Source organism: Pteropus vampyrus, unplaced genomic scaffold, assembly GCF_000151845.1.
Source record: "Pteropus vampyrus isolate Shadow unplaced genomic scaffold, Pvam_2.0 Scaffold11, whole genome shotgun sequence".
Classification (NCBI taxonomy): domain Eukaryota; kingdom Metazoa; phylum Chordata; class Mammalia; order Chiroptera; family Pteropodidae; genus Pteropus; species Pteropus vampyrus.
Window position 1 is genome coordinate 1,745,496 of NW_011888792.1, and position 16,635 is coordinate 1,762,130.

A 16,635-nucleotide genomic window follows, 5' to 3' on the forward strand; every position below is an offset into this window, starting at 1 on the left:
GGATATATACACTAGAACAAGATAATATGAGAGTAAAATAGTATTCAAAGATATTGGATCAAAGAGAAATAAGAATAGAAACATGTGATAAAGTCAGCGTTGCCCTTTGGTATTATAAAGTGTTAGACAGTTATTTCTTAGTAACCAAGAAGAAAAGGAAAAATGTGTTTAGAGATAAAATTGTGTTCATCAGAATCACATTAACTCATACTGAAATTTATTGGAAAAATAAACTTTGTATTTCTTAAGAGAATTTAACAAAAATTTTTATTAATAAACAGTTCCCACAGTTACAAACACTTGCTTCCCCAGTAGCCGCAATGACTGGTTAATGAGCCAGCATTTCTTCAGTGTCTCCTGGGCAGCGTTGCTCCTTTATCCTCAGGTACTATGGAAAAATAGAATTGTAGTGGAAAATGTGCAGGCTCCTAATGCAGTGGCTTTCAGACTTTTTGTTCTGCAGATTGTTAGGAGTTCCACGGAGCCCCCTCTGGGTGGGGAAAAGGGCCTAAGAGTGCTGGATTCTTAACCAAATCAGCATTCCTTTGCTCTCATCTGCAGAGTGAATTTCTTTGTAAAATTTCATTTAAACAACAGATTTAACCCAAAAGATATTTGAAAACCACTGGCCAAATAGTAGAGTTGGGACCATTGCTTAATAAAAATACATACAAGATCCCCCGAAGTCTGGCCTGGCCTCCTTAAGGACAGAAACCCTGTAGTGCGGTGAGACATGTTGGTACTACGAGATTTTGGCGCCATGTATATAAAGCCACCCACCCACCTGCCCAGAGATTAAATTTTATTTATACTGCTTGCTATGTGTATGGTTTCTATTTTTACATTAAACTTTGGAATCTATATAAATTTATTTTGGAGTATGATTTGAGTAGGGACACAACTTTGTTTTTTTCCTGAAATAATCAATTAGCTAACATCTTTTTATTGACTGATCATTCATCTTTTCCCCCTGATTTGAGATGTCTCTTTGAATCTCTCTCCCAAGAGCATTCTACAGTTCCTGAAATTGCCAATGAAATCACTCTGTTACTGTAGTGTTTCTAGAAAGCTGCATTGAAATCTTATCCAGCGTTTGCTTGTTATTCTAATTCTTAAGAATCAAAGACCCACCACCCCCAAATATTTGCCTTATCAGAGTTATTTTATTATCAGCCAAAGATGTGTTCTTTTTGTCAGCTTACAACCTGTCAGGAATAAAAGCAATCACTGCTAAGTGGAGGTCATATGTTATGATTGTGAAGAATTCAGAGTGGTTGCATGATGAGAAAGTTTAATCTTCTTGCTTTGTGGTAGAGGAAATACTAGCAAAGCAAACATTGAAAACGGAGGTAAATTACAGTATTTGAGCTTTGAAAAAGTAGCCAGAATGCTCCTAAGATGGCACTATTTCAGAAATCACATTGTGTAGATCTTGATTTTTAAATGGATAAAATTGAGAGCAGCATTAGTAAAACCATATCAGCTCCATCATAGATGAAGTTAATTACAGGTTCTAAATGCCACTGATTACTGGAGCAGTTCTCCCAAGGCTCCACCTATCTGTGGGAAAAGCATTACACTCCATCTCCCCTGCCTTGAACAGGGCTGCAGCCACAGGATGGTTAAGGCTCAATTTCACCCTGAGTTTCTTCAGAAATAAAAGGTACGTTATGCTAGTGTAGGTCACATGTGAACTGTTGTAACAAAACTACATTGATGAAGGTATTTTGCTGTGAAAATAGTTACCAGAATTCACAAAGCTGGCTAGCGGGTCGAAAACCTAAATTCTGGGTTTTCTAATTAACTGCATGACCTTGAGTGAATGTTACTTAATTATTCCTTTTTTCCCCCAGGTTCCTTTTGTACTAAGTAGGTATTTTTTCCAAATGTTTTCTGTAAACCATTATTGTGACAAGGTGCTCCAAAAGTTTGCCTGTTATTCTAATTCTTAAGTATCAGAGACCCCCAAAGTATTTGCCTTATCAGAGCTATTTCATTATCAGCCAAAGATTTGTTCTTTTTGTCAGCTTACAACTTGTAAGAGGTCCATGATTAAATGAATTGGAGAAACTCTGTGTACTAGATCCCTCTCTAGGAAGTGCACGATGTATAGCAGGATATTAAAGGCTGTACAAAGGCTTACCAGAAGGAAACCCTTACATCTTTTAGACATCTCCAAGAAATGTGTTCCATGAAGTCTACTTTAGGAACCTGTGTTAAATGTTGGAGGTTATTAAATCTCTATACTTCTAGTACTAGTTAACAGGTTTTATCTTATTTCAGCATGGTACTTTAATTCATAATATCAGTGTGGAATCTTCTTAAGGAAACATGGGGAAAAGCCTTTCATTGTACAGTATCTAGTACTTATGGGTTTTAAACACAGCGACACAGAGGAGTATCGTTTTCCCCTGTGAGTACCAAACTTTGGTTTGAAATATTTGGTCAGAAAAAGGCAGAGTCAGACGTTTCTCTACTTTTCAGGAGCTCTGCCCAATATTTAACTTTTTCTATCTAGTTTGTCACTACAAGATGCAGTTTAATGTTAGGTATTCCTTATAGCCAATAGATGTTTTCTTTTGTTATATAATTTCAGCTGTCATTGGCTCAAAGTGTATAGACCTCTAAGAATCTTTTATATTTATTGTTTAGAAAATAATGCTTAGTTTCCTGGTAATAAAGTTCAGAGGAAAATCAGGGTGTCTTCATCTTGTTTGTAGGATGGGTGCTGCAGATAATATATATAAAGGACACAGTACATTTATGGAAGAACTGACTGACACCGCAGAAATAATAAGAAAAGCAACATCACGGTCCTTGGTTATCATGGATGAATTAGGAAGAGGGACAAGCACCCACGATGGAATCGCCATTGCTTACGCTACACTTGAGCATTTTATTAGAGATGTAAGTATCTTGCATATTTTTGTACATGAATGGTACATAGTATATAAATTGTTTTCCTGACCTCAGTTTCCGAATATTCAGAGATTTAAATATTCCGATAAATAACAAATTATCTTTGTTATAAATGACCCTATTCCCGTAATTAATCATTAAAATACTATACATTGAACTCAGATAGTTTAGCTCAAAATAATGTTCGTAATTCTTTGATGTGCTCCCTTGACACAATTTCTACTCAGAGCTGTATTTTATTATCCTTGGTAAACTCTAAATCAAGAGAAGGGACCGACCATCCATCTGCTGCCCATTCCTTGAGGAAAGAATGGAAAGAACATAGTGCCATTTTTACCCTGTAAAATACTTTTTTAAACAATATCCCAAAAGATCTCAATATAAGGTCTTTGATCTCATGTCTTTGTGTCTGTTTTCGTAGCAGTCCTCCTTCACTGCATATCTGTTTTTACATTGTATTTCTAAGCATCTCAGTGTGAAATTTTGATTGTGTCGAATTTTTAATTCCTGTCATCTCCATCAAATTCTCTTATTTACCCTGTCTTTGTTCTATTATGGTGTCTCCCTTTCTCTTTCTGTCATCTGCCCCTGAGCCTTGTTTCTTCTTCCGTTTTTCTGTTTTGTTCTCTACTTTCTTACTGTTTTCTTTGTGTCTTCTTCCCATTTTTATTTCTTCCTCTCTTCCTTAAATAGCCAATAAAAGCATATTTTTTACTCATATTTCTTTGCAAAAAACATAATACTAAAATAAAATCCCTTTTTCTTTAAACTTTGGTGGCCCTCCGTTTTTCGTTTAAATGGATTGCATAATGATGACATGTTTTCTACTCTGAAATACTTATTTTAAAAAGAAATTTTTTATTTGCCAAAAGATATAGCTCAGAAACTTTTCTTCAATCATTATAGAAAGCATATAAAACAAGTTCATTAAAGTCCCATCACTACCTCCAAAACACATTTTACACATTAATTCAAGAAACTTCAGGAACAAAGTATAACAGAACTGAATTTGCCACCTTTGAGTTCGATTTCACAGTTTCTACTCTTTAGCAGTGTATCAGTTACTATGTCCACATAACAAATTATTCCATAACTTTGTGGCTTAAAACAACAATAATCATTTATTATCTCTCATACTGTCTGGAGGTGAATAATTATGGACCAGCTTAGCTGGGTAGTATTGGCTCATGGCCTTTGCTGAGATTCCAGTCAAGTTGTCAGTCAGGGCCGGAGTCAGTCAGGGGCTGGAGGAGCCTCTTCCAATGTGGCTCACTCACATGGCTGACGAGTTGGTACTGGTGGTTGGCCTTGGCTCTCACTTCTTCCCTGTGGGCCTCTCCACAGGTTTGCTTAAGTATCCTCACAGAATGGCATCTGCCTTCCCCCTGAGGAATCAGTTCAAGAATCCAAAATAGAAGCAGCAATGCATTTTATAACCAAGTCTCAGAAGCCATATACTGTCACTGCCATCATATTCTGTTGAGCACACAGGCCAGCCCTGATTCAGTGTGGGAAGAGACTGCTCAAGTGCATGAACACTGGAAGGTGAAGACTTTGGGGGCCATGTTGGAGGCTGGCTATCAAAAATACTTTGGCAGTATTTCAAAGATTCATTTAAGAACTTTCAAGAACAAATTATGACAATTGAATTTGTCACTGCTGTTTTCATTGCTTTTCTAGCAGTTTTTGGATATTTTAAATGTTAATGAAGAAAGTGTTATTTTTAGATAAAATTTACCTTAGGAGATAAGTCATTGAAGAGAATTCTTCTGGAACAAGAGTCTCTAACTTTTTTATGGATGAGAATCTTTATTTTCATGGTGTTTTTTGATTTCTAAGATGGGGAAGAGAGATCAGAGTGGTGTAATAGGGAGACTGCGTATTGCTGCTGCAAGTTCATGTGGCCTTGAGGGGAGCAGTGCTGTAGCCCAAACCCTTAGGTCTTCTGGCTAGAAATGCCCCTCAGCTCAGAGAAGGCGTCACCGTGGAGAGCTGATCCTAAGACTCTTCAGGGAAGATTTTAAGAGCAGCTTGTCAAAAAAACCCCTCTGCCTTAATAGCTTTATTTGTAATCGTTAGAGAAGGCCCAGGTTCTGACTTTTAATAAGGTGAATGGCAGATGAATCAAAACTGTAGTTCTTCAATTTAATTACTCCCTTCTGCTCATTTTTCGACCATGACTTTGTGTTAACGTCTCTCAAGATAGGGATTTCTAGAATACATAATGTATGCTTTAAAATAATGCTTATTAAAGAGTCCATGGATCCATACTGATACTAACAAAACAAAAAAATTTTTTAAATGGTAGGGGTAGGGTGGGGAAAAGGGGAAGCTTTGCTTTATAGAATGCCAACTAATTATAGAGAGAATTTTTTTTTAATCAACTTTTACTAACTACCAATAACTGATTCAGGCAATGATAATCAGTAGGTGGTAAAAGCTTTAGATGAAATATTATTGGAAAAAAGATATTCACACAGCCTCAAAGTTTCACCTCAGAAGATATTTATTAATTACAAAGGAGAAAGGTGTCAAGATAGCGAAGGAATCTTCTAGAAATCCACTTAAATCAAATAATCAAATTTAGCATCCCCAGTAATGGGTCAAATTGACATTTCTCCTGATGCAATGTTCTGAAATGGATATGTTATCTGGCAATAAGGTTTAATCTGAAGGTAATCAGGAGGAAACAATCAGCCAAATCCAAATTGAGGGACGTTACGCAAAGCAGTTCTGGATACTTCAAAAATGTTAATCATAAAGAAAAAAGAGACAAAAAGAAAAGTCTGGGGAACTTTTCTAGACAAATGGAGGTTAAGAGACACGATTAAATGCACTGCATGATCCTTGATTACTTTTTTTTAAGAGAACATTTATAAAGAACATTAATGGGATAGGTTAGGGAAGTTTATGGGCTATATGTTAGATATTATGGTAATATATCAATGTTAAATTTCTTGAGTGTATTAAGTTTATATTGATTATGTAGGAGAATGTTTTTGTTTTTAGACGATAGAATCTTTTAAGTGTTCGGGGTGAAGTATCACGATATCTGCAATTAATTCTCAAATGGTTCAAGAAAAGAGTGTGTGTGTGCGGAGTAGGGAGGGGGGAAGAAAGGGGAAAGATGGGAAAATATTAATTGGTTATTTCGATAAAGAATATACAGATGTCCATGTACTTTTCTTGCAACTTTAAACGTTGAAAATTTTTCAAAACAAAATTGGAGAAAAGTTTTAATTAAATAAAATTTAAAAATAAAATAAAATAATATTTATTATATGTCTTTTTAGGTGAAGTCCTTAACCCTGTTTGTCACCCATTATCCACCAGTTTGTGAATTAGAGAAAAGTTACTCACAACAGGTGGGGAACTATCACATGGGATTCTTGGTCAATGAGAATGAAAGCAAACAAGATCCAGGTATGAAACATTCCTGTAATAGGTGCAACTAGAATGTTGTTGCTTTTTCATGTTTGATAACTTAAAGTTTTAGGAACATGAACTTATTGCTTAGTAATAATAGAGCTGCGAATGCTGATCGTAAATGACATTTGTACAAATTAAATTTCTCTAACCTTTGGGTCAAATAGGATTCACATTTATCCTTGCTGTCTCTGAGTGTATCCCTAGTATTCCTTATCTCATTTTTTATAAGAAGAGGGTGGGGTTATGTGAACATTTTGGTTTTCCTCTTAGATTCATCTCGGAAAAGATGCCATAACAGTCAAGTACAGAGTATAATTAGTCATCTTTTAAAATACCCAGTACGTTTCCCAAGATACCATGTAACATTAATTACTTACTCAGGACCAGCCATATGCTATACTGAATATGTTTTATCTTATTTTGATAAGGAAACTGAATTTCACACAGGTGAAATGGCTTGCCCATTTCGGCCACCTGGGTAGGGGCTGAACTGAGCCTAGACCCCATGTCCTCTGCTGGCAGGTTCTCTTCTGCTCTGCTAGAACTGCTATGCAAGATCTACAGTATTTTTCCTAGCCTTTCCACTTACTATTAGTGTCACAGAAATTAGACATTTCATGAAAAAGAACACCATTAGCCAGTAGAAACAAATTCAAGTGCTGTATGTAATGCAGTAGATTTTAGCATATTTTTTTTTTCTGTTGTAGTAATTTTTTAAAGCTACCAGCCCGTAGGCCAGTGATAGTTTATACAGTTGGTGTGCTACAATGGAAAATCCATTATCTAAGACACTCCAGAGTCCAAATTTTATTTTGGAAAAGTAATAAGGATGGACCTGAAAAAGAAATCAGGCAACTAACCCAAATAAAACAAAGCACTGGACCTAAGATAAAGTAATGTTAGGCAATTCTTGCCTTTCGCCACCATGCAGTCTTGAAAAACACATCATAAATTATCTCATGGAAGCAGTTTTGTATCTATTAATCTGCATCCAAAGTGACAGGAGGAGCTTATAAGCTAAAACCCATTGGGATAAACAAAACAGAGTTCACCAGTAGGAAAGGGTCAGTGTAAGCATTTGATGTGAACGGACTAACCCAGAGCCTTACATCTTAAGTGTTTTTGGCATTTTATTTTATTGATTTGAAATTTTATTCATGAACATATTTTAAAAATTAAACGATGCTTAAAAGCACGAGCTACAGGCAGCAGTCCCCTGCTTCCATCCCCTCACTTCACTCTCTCTCCCCATTCCAGTCTGGAAGCAAATGTTTTTAACTCTTACCCATATCTTCTATATTTCTAAATGATGTTAATTTTCTTCTTGGTTTATCAACTTGACATAATATTGACTGACTTCTCATTGTGTTAGATGGAGGTCTTCAGCTTTCCCTACCTCTGTCCCCCCAATATAGTTGTTTCACATTTTTTCTGTTTTATTCATATTCATTGTTTTCACTATCATTGTCAGTCAGTATTGCTAATTCATGAACCAGGTATGGCGACAAGTGCATTTTCTTTCTTTTACAACTTTTTCGGTTTTCTTGAAGATAATAATTACCGTGTTTTTATTTTTTCATTTCATTGTTTTATTTGAGTCTATACCTGAATCTTCCTATATCTGCCAATAGCTCTGTAACATACCTCTCAGACATTTTTCTACATGATTGAACCTACTGGTTCCACTTTTCCCCATTGGGGTCATTCATTCTGGAGCCCTTTGTTCTCCTGCTCGTCTGAACTAATTACTCCCTAGGTCTGCCCAGCTTTTGTCCTGAGACCTGCCTTTACCATCATCCTAGAAATTTTCTTGCCTTCCTTATTGTGCATTTGATTGCAAGTAACAGAATGCTTGAACTCATACTGGCTCAAACAATAAGGACGGACGGGGACACACACACACACACACACACACTCACTCACTCACTCACTAACTCAGTCACTCTTCCATTACAGAAACATCCAAGGAAGAGATGGGCTTCAGCTCCACCTCTTTGCAGTTCTCCAGGCTCTCACTTCTTGCCTGTTGGCTTCATCATCAGGCTAGTGGCATGATGGTTCAGCCCTTTTGGATATCACATCCAGAACTGACAATGTCCAAAGGAAGAGAAAAGATCAGCATTTCCTGTCACTCTTTTTTAAGAGAAAGGGAACTTTCTTCAGATGCCCACTAGCATCTCATCATTGTCGCATCTCATTTTTAGAATTGAATCACATGCTCATTCTTAAACCAATTCTTAGAAATGAGAATAGCAGGGATGACTTTGATCAGTCTAGATCATAACTGGGATCAACTTTTGGAGCTGGATATGAGAACATTGTTTCCTGAGTTAAATGTTCAGGGAGTTAACTCCTTTATAAATCAGGGTTTTCTTATGGGTGGAATATATTTTAGATAGGCTACTAATAATATCAACTAAAGGAGGTAAAATTTTTGAGACTTTGCATGAATGAAAATGTCATTATTATACCTTCATACTTGATTTATAATTTAAGGCTAGAATTTTAGATTGAAAATCACTTTCACTCAAAAATTTGAAGCATTGCTCATTGCCTGCTCATTTCCAATATTATTCCTAGCTATATATATTCTTCATCCATTACCTCTAACCTAACTCTTCTTCTGTCTAAATTAGAGGCCATTACATAGGTCATTGTAAAATGCCCCAAATACTCTTTTGGTGGCTTCCAAGATAGTATGTTTATCTGTTTCCCCTGGCGTGGTAGATAAAGCAGTGACCAGCAGTAAGAAACCTGTGTTTTAGGTTATTCCAGTCTGTAAAATCTTGGACAAGTCACCTAACATCCACCTCTAAATTTTTACGAATCTATCCTAAAAGTAACTTCAGAAACTATTTAATCAGGACATAACTCTCTAATAACTGCCTATAGAAGTTTGGCTTTAAAAGAGATTTTGCTAAGCTTCATGTAACAGACACATGAATTATTACTTTTACTATAAGCAGTGTCAGATAAACTTTTCAATAATATCCATTTAAGAAATGGTCATAGCTTATAAGGAAAGCCCTTACCAAGAACTTTTATTGTGAGGCTGTAAAGAAATGGTTGCTTTTACCATCTTTTCTCCCACCTGGCTCTCTCTGCCTCCACGTTTCCATTACACACATAAACTCTCTCCTTCCCTCCTTTCCCGCTCCCTCCTTTCCTCCTTTCAGCCTTTCCTCCCTCTTCCATTAAAGAGGAGTGAAGGATAGCTTAAGATAGAACATAACTGTAAAAAGAGTTCCCTCAGGTGACTATGGAAGAGTGGTCACATTATTAACTTTGATGATGTGAGAACTGCCGGAATTAGTTCCGGTAGAGAACTGGCAAGTGGGGACCAGCATATGATGATAAATTCAGCAACTGTCTATACTGAGATATGTTAACAAGTTATTCATAATAACATAATATTTTATATAATTTAGCTATATTTGATAGCTATATTAAGTATAAAAAGCACTTTATAGCTATATATATTTTATATATACTATATTTTATATATAAAGCAACAAAAGAAAAATGCCATCAGCAAAGCAATATTGAAGTAAGGAGGTTTTGTGACATTTAGTAGGCTTTTAGAAAAAAAATGGATGGATGGATTATAAATGGACATGTGGACAGACGGATGAGTGAATCTTTTTTTAGGAAGACCAACATGAGGCTAGGTTATAGAGGAGAGGCTGGAGGTAGGGAGATCAGTCAGGACTAACCCACGTGAAGTGATAAAGAAAATGCTTCTGTCTTAAAAATGAGAAGAGTTTGCTTTTTTGACTGCCTACTACTGTTAACTTCGCTTTTGGTCTTGTGAGCATTGCAGAATAACAAAAAATGAGCCAGGTTAGCAGGCATTGGTTTCTCCATGCTTCTTGCCTTGTCTGTTCCCGCCCACTTCCTCACTTGTTCTTTGTGTTCCTTAAGTTTTATTTGGAGGCAAAAGGTATTCTTGGTGCTTTGTAATGTAAGTTTTAGTCTAGGTATTCCTGAGAGTGTCAGCATTCTTTTCACCTCCCACTTCCAGCACCCACCCTTTGTTGCTGAATTCTTAGACGAGGTTAAGGAAAATTCCATTATCCTGTTTCTCTGCTGTGTTCACTTTTTTTGGCTTTTTAGTTTTTAGCTAATAAAAGAATCATACACATTTATCAAATGAAATTATGAGAAAAAGCTCTTGATAAACTTATATTAAAGATACTGGGATCTGAGAATCATTGTAGATCTGGTTGGTTTTGGACATTTTTGCAACACAGTGCAATATGTCGAATTTCATAATAAAAGCTGCATAATCCTGAGGTGCTTTAGATTTATCAAAGATTAAACCGTATGTAGCACCGTTTGCATTACTGCATTTCATTATGTCCCAATTTTTTAAAGTTTTTTTTTTCTTTAAAAGTTTTAAATTTATACATATGTTGTGGTTATACATATGTTGTGGTTATACATATGTGTGGTTAGACTGGGTTCTCCAGGAAGCTGAATCTGAGATGTGAATGCCAGAGGTTTACTGGGCAGTGATGTCATGATCAACACCTGAGGGCAGGTCTGGGCAGGACTGGGCTGTGTTGCAGGCATAAGACTTCAGCTAGCCCTACAATAAGCTCTGAGGCTGAGATGATCTTCAGAGTTACCTCAACTTGGGGTGAGGGGGACAGGCCAATACCTTTTATTAGTTATCTATTGTAGCATAACAAATTATCCCCAAACATAGCAGCTTAAAACAGCAGACATTTATTCTCGTAATTTCTGTGGGTCGGGAATCCATGGGCAGCTGAGCTGAACACCTGTACTTCATAGTCTCTCACAAGGCTACAAGCATGGCATTGGCCAGGCCAGCAGTCACTTTAAGTTTGACTGGTGTAGTCCACTTCCCGGCCCACTCACGTGGCTCTTGGCAGGCCTCAGAATATCTACTTCCAAGTTCACTCACGTGGCTATTGGCAGGCCTCCAGGCCTTCACTGTTAGCCAGAGACATCAGTTTCTTTCCAGATGGTCCTCTCCATAGGGCAGCCCACAACATGTCAACTGGCTTCCCACAGAGGAAGCAAGCAAACAAGAAAGTGAGAGTGCCCAAGACAGAGGCCACAGTCTTTTGTAATCTGATCTCAGAATTGACCTCCCATTATTTTTGCCATATTTTCTTCATTAGAAGCAAGTCACTAGGTCCAGCCCACACCGAAGGAGAGGGAACGATACGAAGGCATGAACACCAGGAGGTGGGGATCTTTGGTGGCCATCTTAAAGGCCGCCTACCAACCCCCATAACAACCAGTCACTGGATGCAGGCTGCTCAAGACTATCGATCGTCACCTTGGGTGAAGCAGCTCTTTTCAGCCAAGGAAATTCCTAAAGACGGCATACAACTGAGGGTTGCAGGCTAATAGCCTTCCCTGATAGTTGAGCTAAAAGATCCTCCATACAAAAACATTTTCAAAGAGTATTTACCCTTTCTCTAGATAGTGACATAGATCAAACGGAGCTAACAGGTGATTAGAAACAATGGATTTCTTTTTCAGATTGTAAATTTTAATAAAGTCATGAGAATTTACATGACTTCTTTAATCCTCTAATCAGCTTTCAGGCATTTTTTTTTATTCTCCTTTTTTGTCTTCACTTTATTTTACAGGTGAAGAGGAAGTCCCTGAATTTGTCACTTTTCTTTATCAAATAACCAGAGGAATTGCAGCAAGGAGTTATGGACTGAATGTGGCTAAACTAGCAGATGTTCCTGAAGAAATTTTGAAGAAAGCAGCTAGCAAGTCAAAAGAACTGGAAGGATTAGTAAATATGAAAAGGTCAGAATGATTGTGCTGTATTTTTGATTTATAATGAAACCTTCGAAGTTGTCCAAGGAAGAGGATTGTCTTGTAAATGAACTTTAGATCTGCCTTTGAGCCTCTCTTCAAATATTCCGAAACATTTAATTACAATAAAATGAAAACAGCTCTTCCCAAAGCTCATGTGATTCAGTCTTGTCAGATTTTTATCTATTAAGTTGCTAAATTGGGTTTTCAGTCGTTTTTCTAAAGAATTAAGATAACTCCTTGATGTGTGCGAACACATTAGTTGCTTAAAACATTCATTTATACAAAAAATTGCTAAAAGAAAATATTTAAAAGCTTTAGGGTACCTATTTTTTTTTTCATATATTGCATTCAGTTATGCAATGGTTGCATTCAACAATTAAGAATTCTGTCAGGACATGAATGAAAATAATACTGTTATATAACTAGGTAATTTTAGTCAGTATCCACATGTCACTTATTTTGTGGATTTGTTTGTGACAGATTTTTCATTATAAACATGACTTCTCTCTATCACCTAGAATGCTTATGATGTGAATGCATTCCACCTTTTACCCTTGAAATCCAGCAGTATGTAGTCAGTATATAAACTAAAGTTAATATGAACCTGAGATGTACTTTGGAAGGAAGCTATTCCTAGGAAAATAAATAATAAATAATAATTTATAAAGAATAAATTAATAAATAATAAATTATAGCCTTTAGCTCCTCATCCCTCCTGCCCCACCCCTACCTGAAGAATCTGATCAGCCTGGGGTAGGACATTATTGCCTTGGTCAATAACCACGTGACTATGCGTGGACAGATTGTTGGTCACATAGAAAATCTTGGTTGGCCACCATACTATGAGAATATTTTTTAGGTCTGGAAATCATTACCAAATTTAAAAACAAAATACTAATACTAATATCAGCTAAGGAAACAGTTGTCAACTTGTATATGGGAGTAGAGTTGTGTAGCCAACTTCTCTTTCTCCTCTTCCTTCCTCTTGTGGTTCTGCTTTGCACTCTGCACCTTGCAATGGTAAGTGGTGGTTGATCAGGTCTAAAGTGTTGGAATACTACAAATGACGTGTAGCTTCCTTTATTGACATTCTCTTCTGGATCATTTCCTCAATGCCAAATTAGAAGCAAATGATGTAATCAATGACAGCCTCTTTCTAATTATTTGTTACAAAGTAGAGTAATATAAGAAAATTTTTCTAGAGAGAAAGGTAATCATCTATGAGAGTTTAAATTTAAAAAAAAGCTTTGCCCTAGTTCTTTTGCAAAGTCTAAGGGCAACTTTAAATCCTCTTTTGTTGTTTTATTTTTTTATTTTTTTCTAAAACTAGAATAAAACTTTACTGCAAAAGATATATTGTAAGGTGGCAATAAAATATAATATTTTATACTTGTTTCTGCTATACAGCCTATAAAGCCAGAGCAGTAAAATTCACAGATTATTTACAAATATTTTAACTCTTCCAACTACTATGTGACATTTTGAAATTTTGAAAGTTTTCTTGACAGGGAATTGTAGGAAGAGGTGCATTGGGATGGAATCTGATAATTTATCAGGATACTGTATTTGTTATTTTACCTTTTCATTAAAAGTGCTTATCTTATTAATTCCACTGGTTCAAAGAAACTGTACCAAATCTTATGCATTGATGTGGGTTTGTTATATTAGCTAATATTTGTCGAATGCTTACTGTGCACAGAAACAAGTCTGGGCAGTCATTTGCAGTAGCCTAAACATTGTCCCAGTTACTGTTCTTATTGCCTTACATTCATTAACTCACTTAATCCTTATGACAACCTTGCGAGATAGGTACTCTTGTAATCCCCATGTTATAGTTGGGGAAAACAAGGCCAAGTGAAGCTAGGGAAACTGAGCAGGAAAGCAGGGACAAACAGCTAGTAAGTGGTAGAGCAGTAATTGGAACTCAGATACTCCGGCTCCAGACCCTAAACAATTAACTGGGTTGCTTTCTGCAGAAAAAAGCAGGTCTATGTCATGTCGGCATTTTGTTCTTTAATTAATTAGCTTTATTTCATTAAATCAGTTTTACTTTTCATCCTGTGAGCACACACAGCCTCTGACTGAGTTAGGAGAGGGAGGAAGGTGGGCTCTCTCTCTCCGGAGACAGTAGTGCTGATCAATAACCTTGGTCCCTTGATCACAGCAGCAACACTAAAAACTCCTTTCACCAGAAGATTGAGGCCGACACAGTTTCCTAACCACAGAGCCCTGCCTGGTATTCTAATGGCGTAGACTTTTCATAGCTTTCAGTAAGGTGTATTGTCCTCCAACAATTTCATTTATAAAATAACTAGTATTTTATTTTCCCTCCAGGAAAAGGCTAAAGTGTTTTGCAAACTTATGGACGATAAATGATGCAAAAGACCTACAAAAGTGGACAGACCAGTTTGAAGTGGAAGAAACTACGGACTTCTCTTACTGATTAAAATGAAGACTGCTTGTGAACAAAAACTAGAGAATTAAAAACACCAACTGTACAAACAACTATCCAGTGAAACCCAACCTTGGGGGAACCTTAAAACACGACAGCAGGGTATTCCTATTGGAAACAAAGAGCTTTTGTGTCGAGAGCCTGTTTCGAGTTCCTGCCATCCTGACTTGAAATACAAACACTTTTGAATATTAAGACTCCTGTTATGTCGTTATAAATTTTCATGGGCGATAAGCTTCACATAAAAATCAAAACCCAAATAAAGCCTAAGTGGTAGGATACAGTTCACGAGTTTTTAGAGAGTGATATAAAAATTTAATTTTTATTTGTTTCAGTTTAGATGATTTGCAACTGGGTGAAATGTCTGGCAAGAATTTACCTTTTCATTTAAACTAAGATAATTTTATAATGCCACCAATTTATTCACCATGAGCGTAAGAATTTTTGATAAGAAATAGATTTATTAAGTTTTTAGAGACTAGAACACAGAAGGAACAAGATTATATGAAATTTGAAAAGTTAAATATTGTCAGTTTTAAGCAATTTAAAGATTGTTGGATGAAATTATTTGTCATTCATTCAAGTAATAAACATTTAATGAAAACTTGCTATAAATTATAATTTTTTTGTTGAATTTTGGGGTTTTCAACTACCTGGCAATTATTACTTTTAAGGTTTGATCATGGAACCAAGATCGCTGCTTCTACGAAATACACAGAACTGAGCTTATTCATTTTGGATCTTTCCATTAACCAATATAGCAAATGTATGATCGTCCCGGTATTGAACCCTATAGCTTTGTTGATTCATAATAGCACTCACTCCTTGCAAGTTTTGGGTGACATGTGCTCAACTATGTCCCTGAGATTTTTACAGCACTTACAATTTGGCTTCTCATATCCATGTACTTTTTGTTTCTAAATGTATGATCTTGCACGAAGCCTCTCCATCCTATTTCCCACCCATGTATTATTCCCACTCAGGTAAATGTCTTTCACACATTTGATGAGCATATTTCTTATTCCTTTAGATCATTTCCTACAATGACCCCTGGACTTGGGAGTCAATATAGGCTCCCCAAGTTGATGAAGAGTGGTTGGTTGCTACACTCTGAGTTACTCACACTTTAATCTCTGATTCAGTACCTTTTTGGAGTTAGAGTGTGATGTTGTTTGATTGCACCATCCCTTCAGAAATATTAATATATAGTGAAATTATCAAAGATGTTTCAAAATAGTTAGTTGGAATTTACTCTTTAAATTTTAAAAAGAACAATACTTTTAAAACAATGTTTGAATACTCTATATGACTAAATGTTTTATATTCTAACAAAATTTCAAAGGTAACCTTACTGGCATGCCAGCAAGAAGAGGAGATAAATCCAGGAATGTCATGCCCAGGCCTGAGGGAGCTGCAGGGACCAGCAATCAATGCTAATGTCTGAGTAGACATTCCGGGCCATCTTTGGCTTGCCCAGGCCAGCATTGACATTCAAGCAGGTAAGGGTTCCAGGAGCAGTGTCTCCAGGCAGTGGCTGTACAGTGTCTGGCAAGTGACAGTGTGGAACATTCCAAAGTAGATTCTCTAACATGAAGCAGGATGTTAGCCAACCTGCCAGCTTGCAGGAGGTCAGGCCTGCTCCAAGTTTGGGAGAAGTGAGGCTCATTTCCAGCTAGTTTACTGAGTTGTTGAAAGGAAATTTGTGGCAGAGTCTCAGTCATGAAGATTGCACAGATACCTTGAGAATGGCAGGGAAGATGCAATTGATTTGGTACATCCTCCAGATACCAAACTTAGGGCTACAGTTCTAAAGTTAGAGATAACGTCTTCAGGATACTCATTTTATTTCCTTTGAATATATACCAAAAAGTGGGATTGCTGAATCATGTAGTAGTTCTGTTTTTAAGTTTTTGAGGACCCTCCATATTGTTTCCCATAAACTATACCAGTTTATATTTTCACCAACAATACACAAGGGTTCCCTTTTCTCCACACTCTCACCAACACTTATCACTTCTGTTGCTGATAAT

General features: G+C 36.6%; 1 protein-coding gene across 3 annotated transcripts in view; it reads left to right on the forward strand.

The window, feature by feature from the left end:
- Positions 1–15,214, forward strand: part of MSH3 (mutS homolog 3) — a 127,607-nt gene extending 112,393 nt beyond the window's left edge. For 2 of the 3 annotated variants that reach the window (XM_023523009.1, XM_023523013.1), the window contains 4 exons: positions 2,721–2,907; positions 6,213–6,342; positions 11,973–12,141; positions 14,488–15,214. In XM_023523009.1, the coding sequence (XP_023378777.1) occupies positions 2,721–2,907; positions 6,213–6,342; positions 11,973–12,141; positions 14,488–14,596 (595 nt within the window). In that variant the 3' untranslated portion in view covers positions 14,597–15,214. The remainder of the gene's footprint in view (positions 1–2,720; positions 2,908–6,212; positions 6,343–11,972; positions 12,142–14,487) is intronic. The other variant, XM_011377558.2, reaches the window with a different exon arrangement.
- The last annotated feature ends 1,421 nt before the right edge of the window (positions 15,215–16,635 follow it).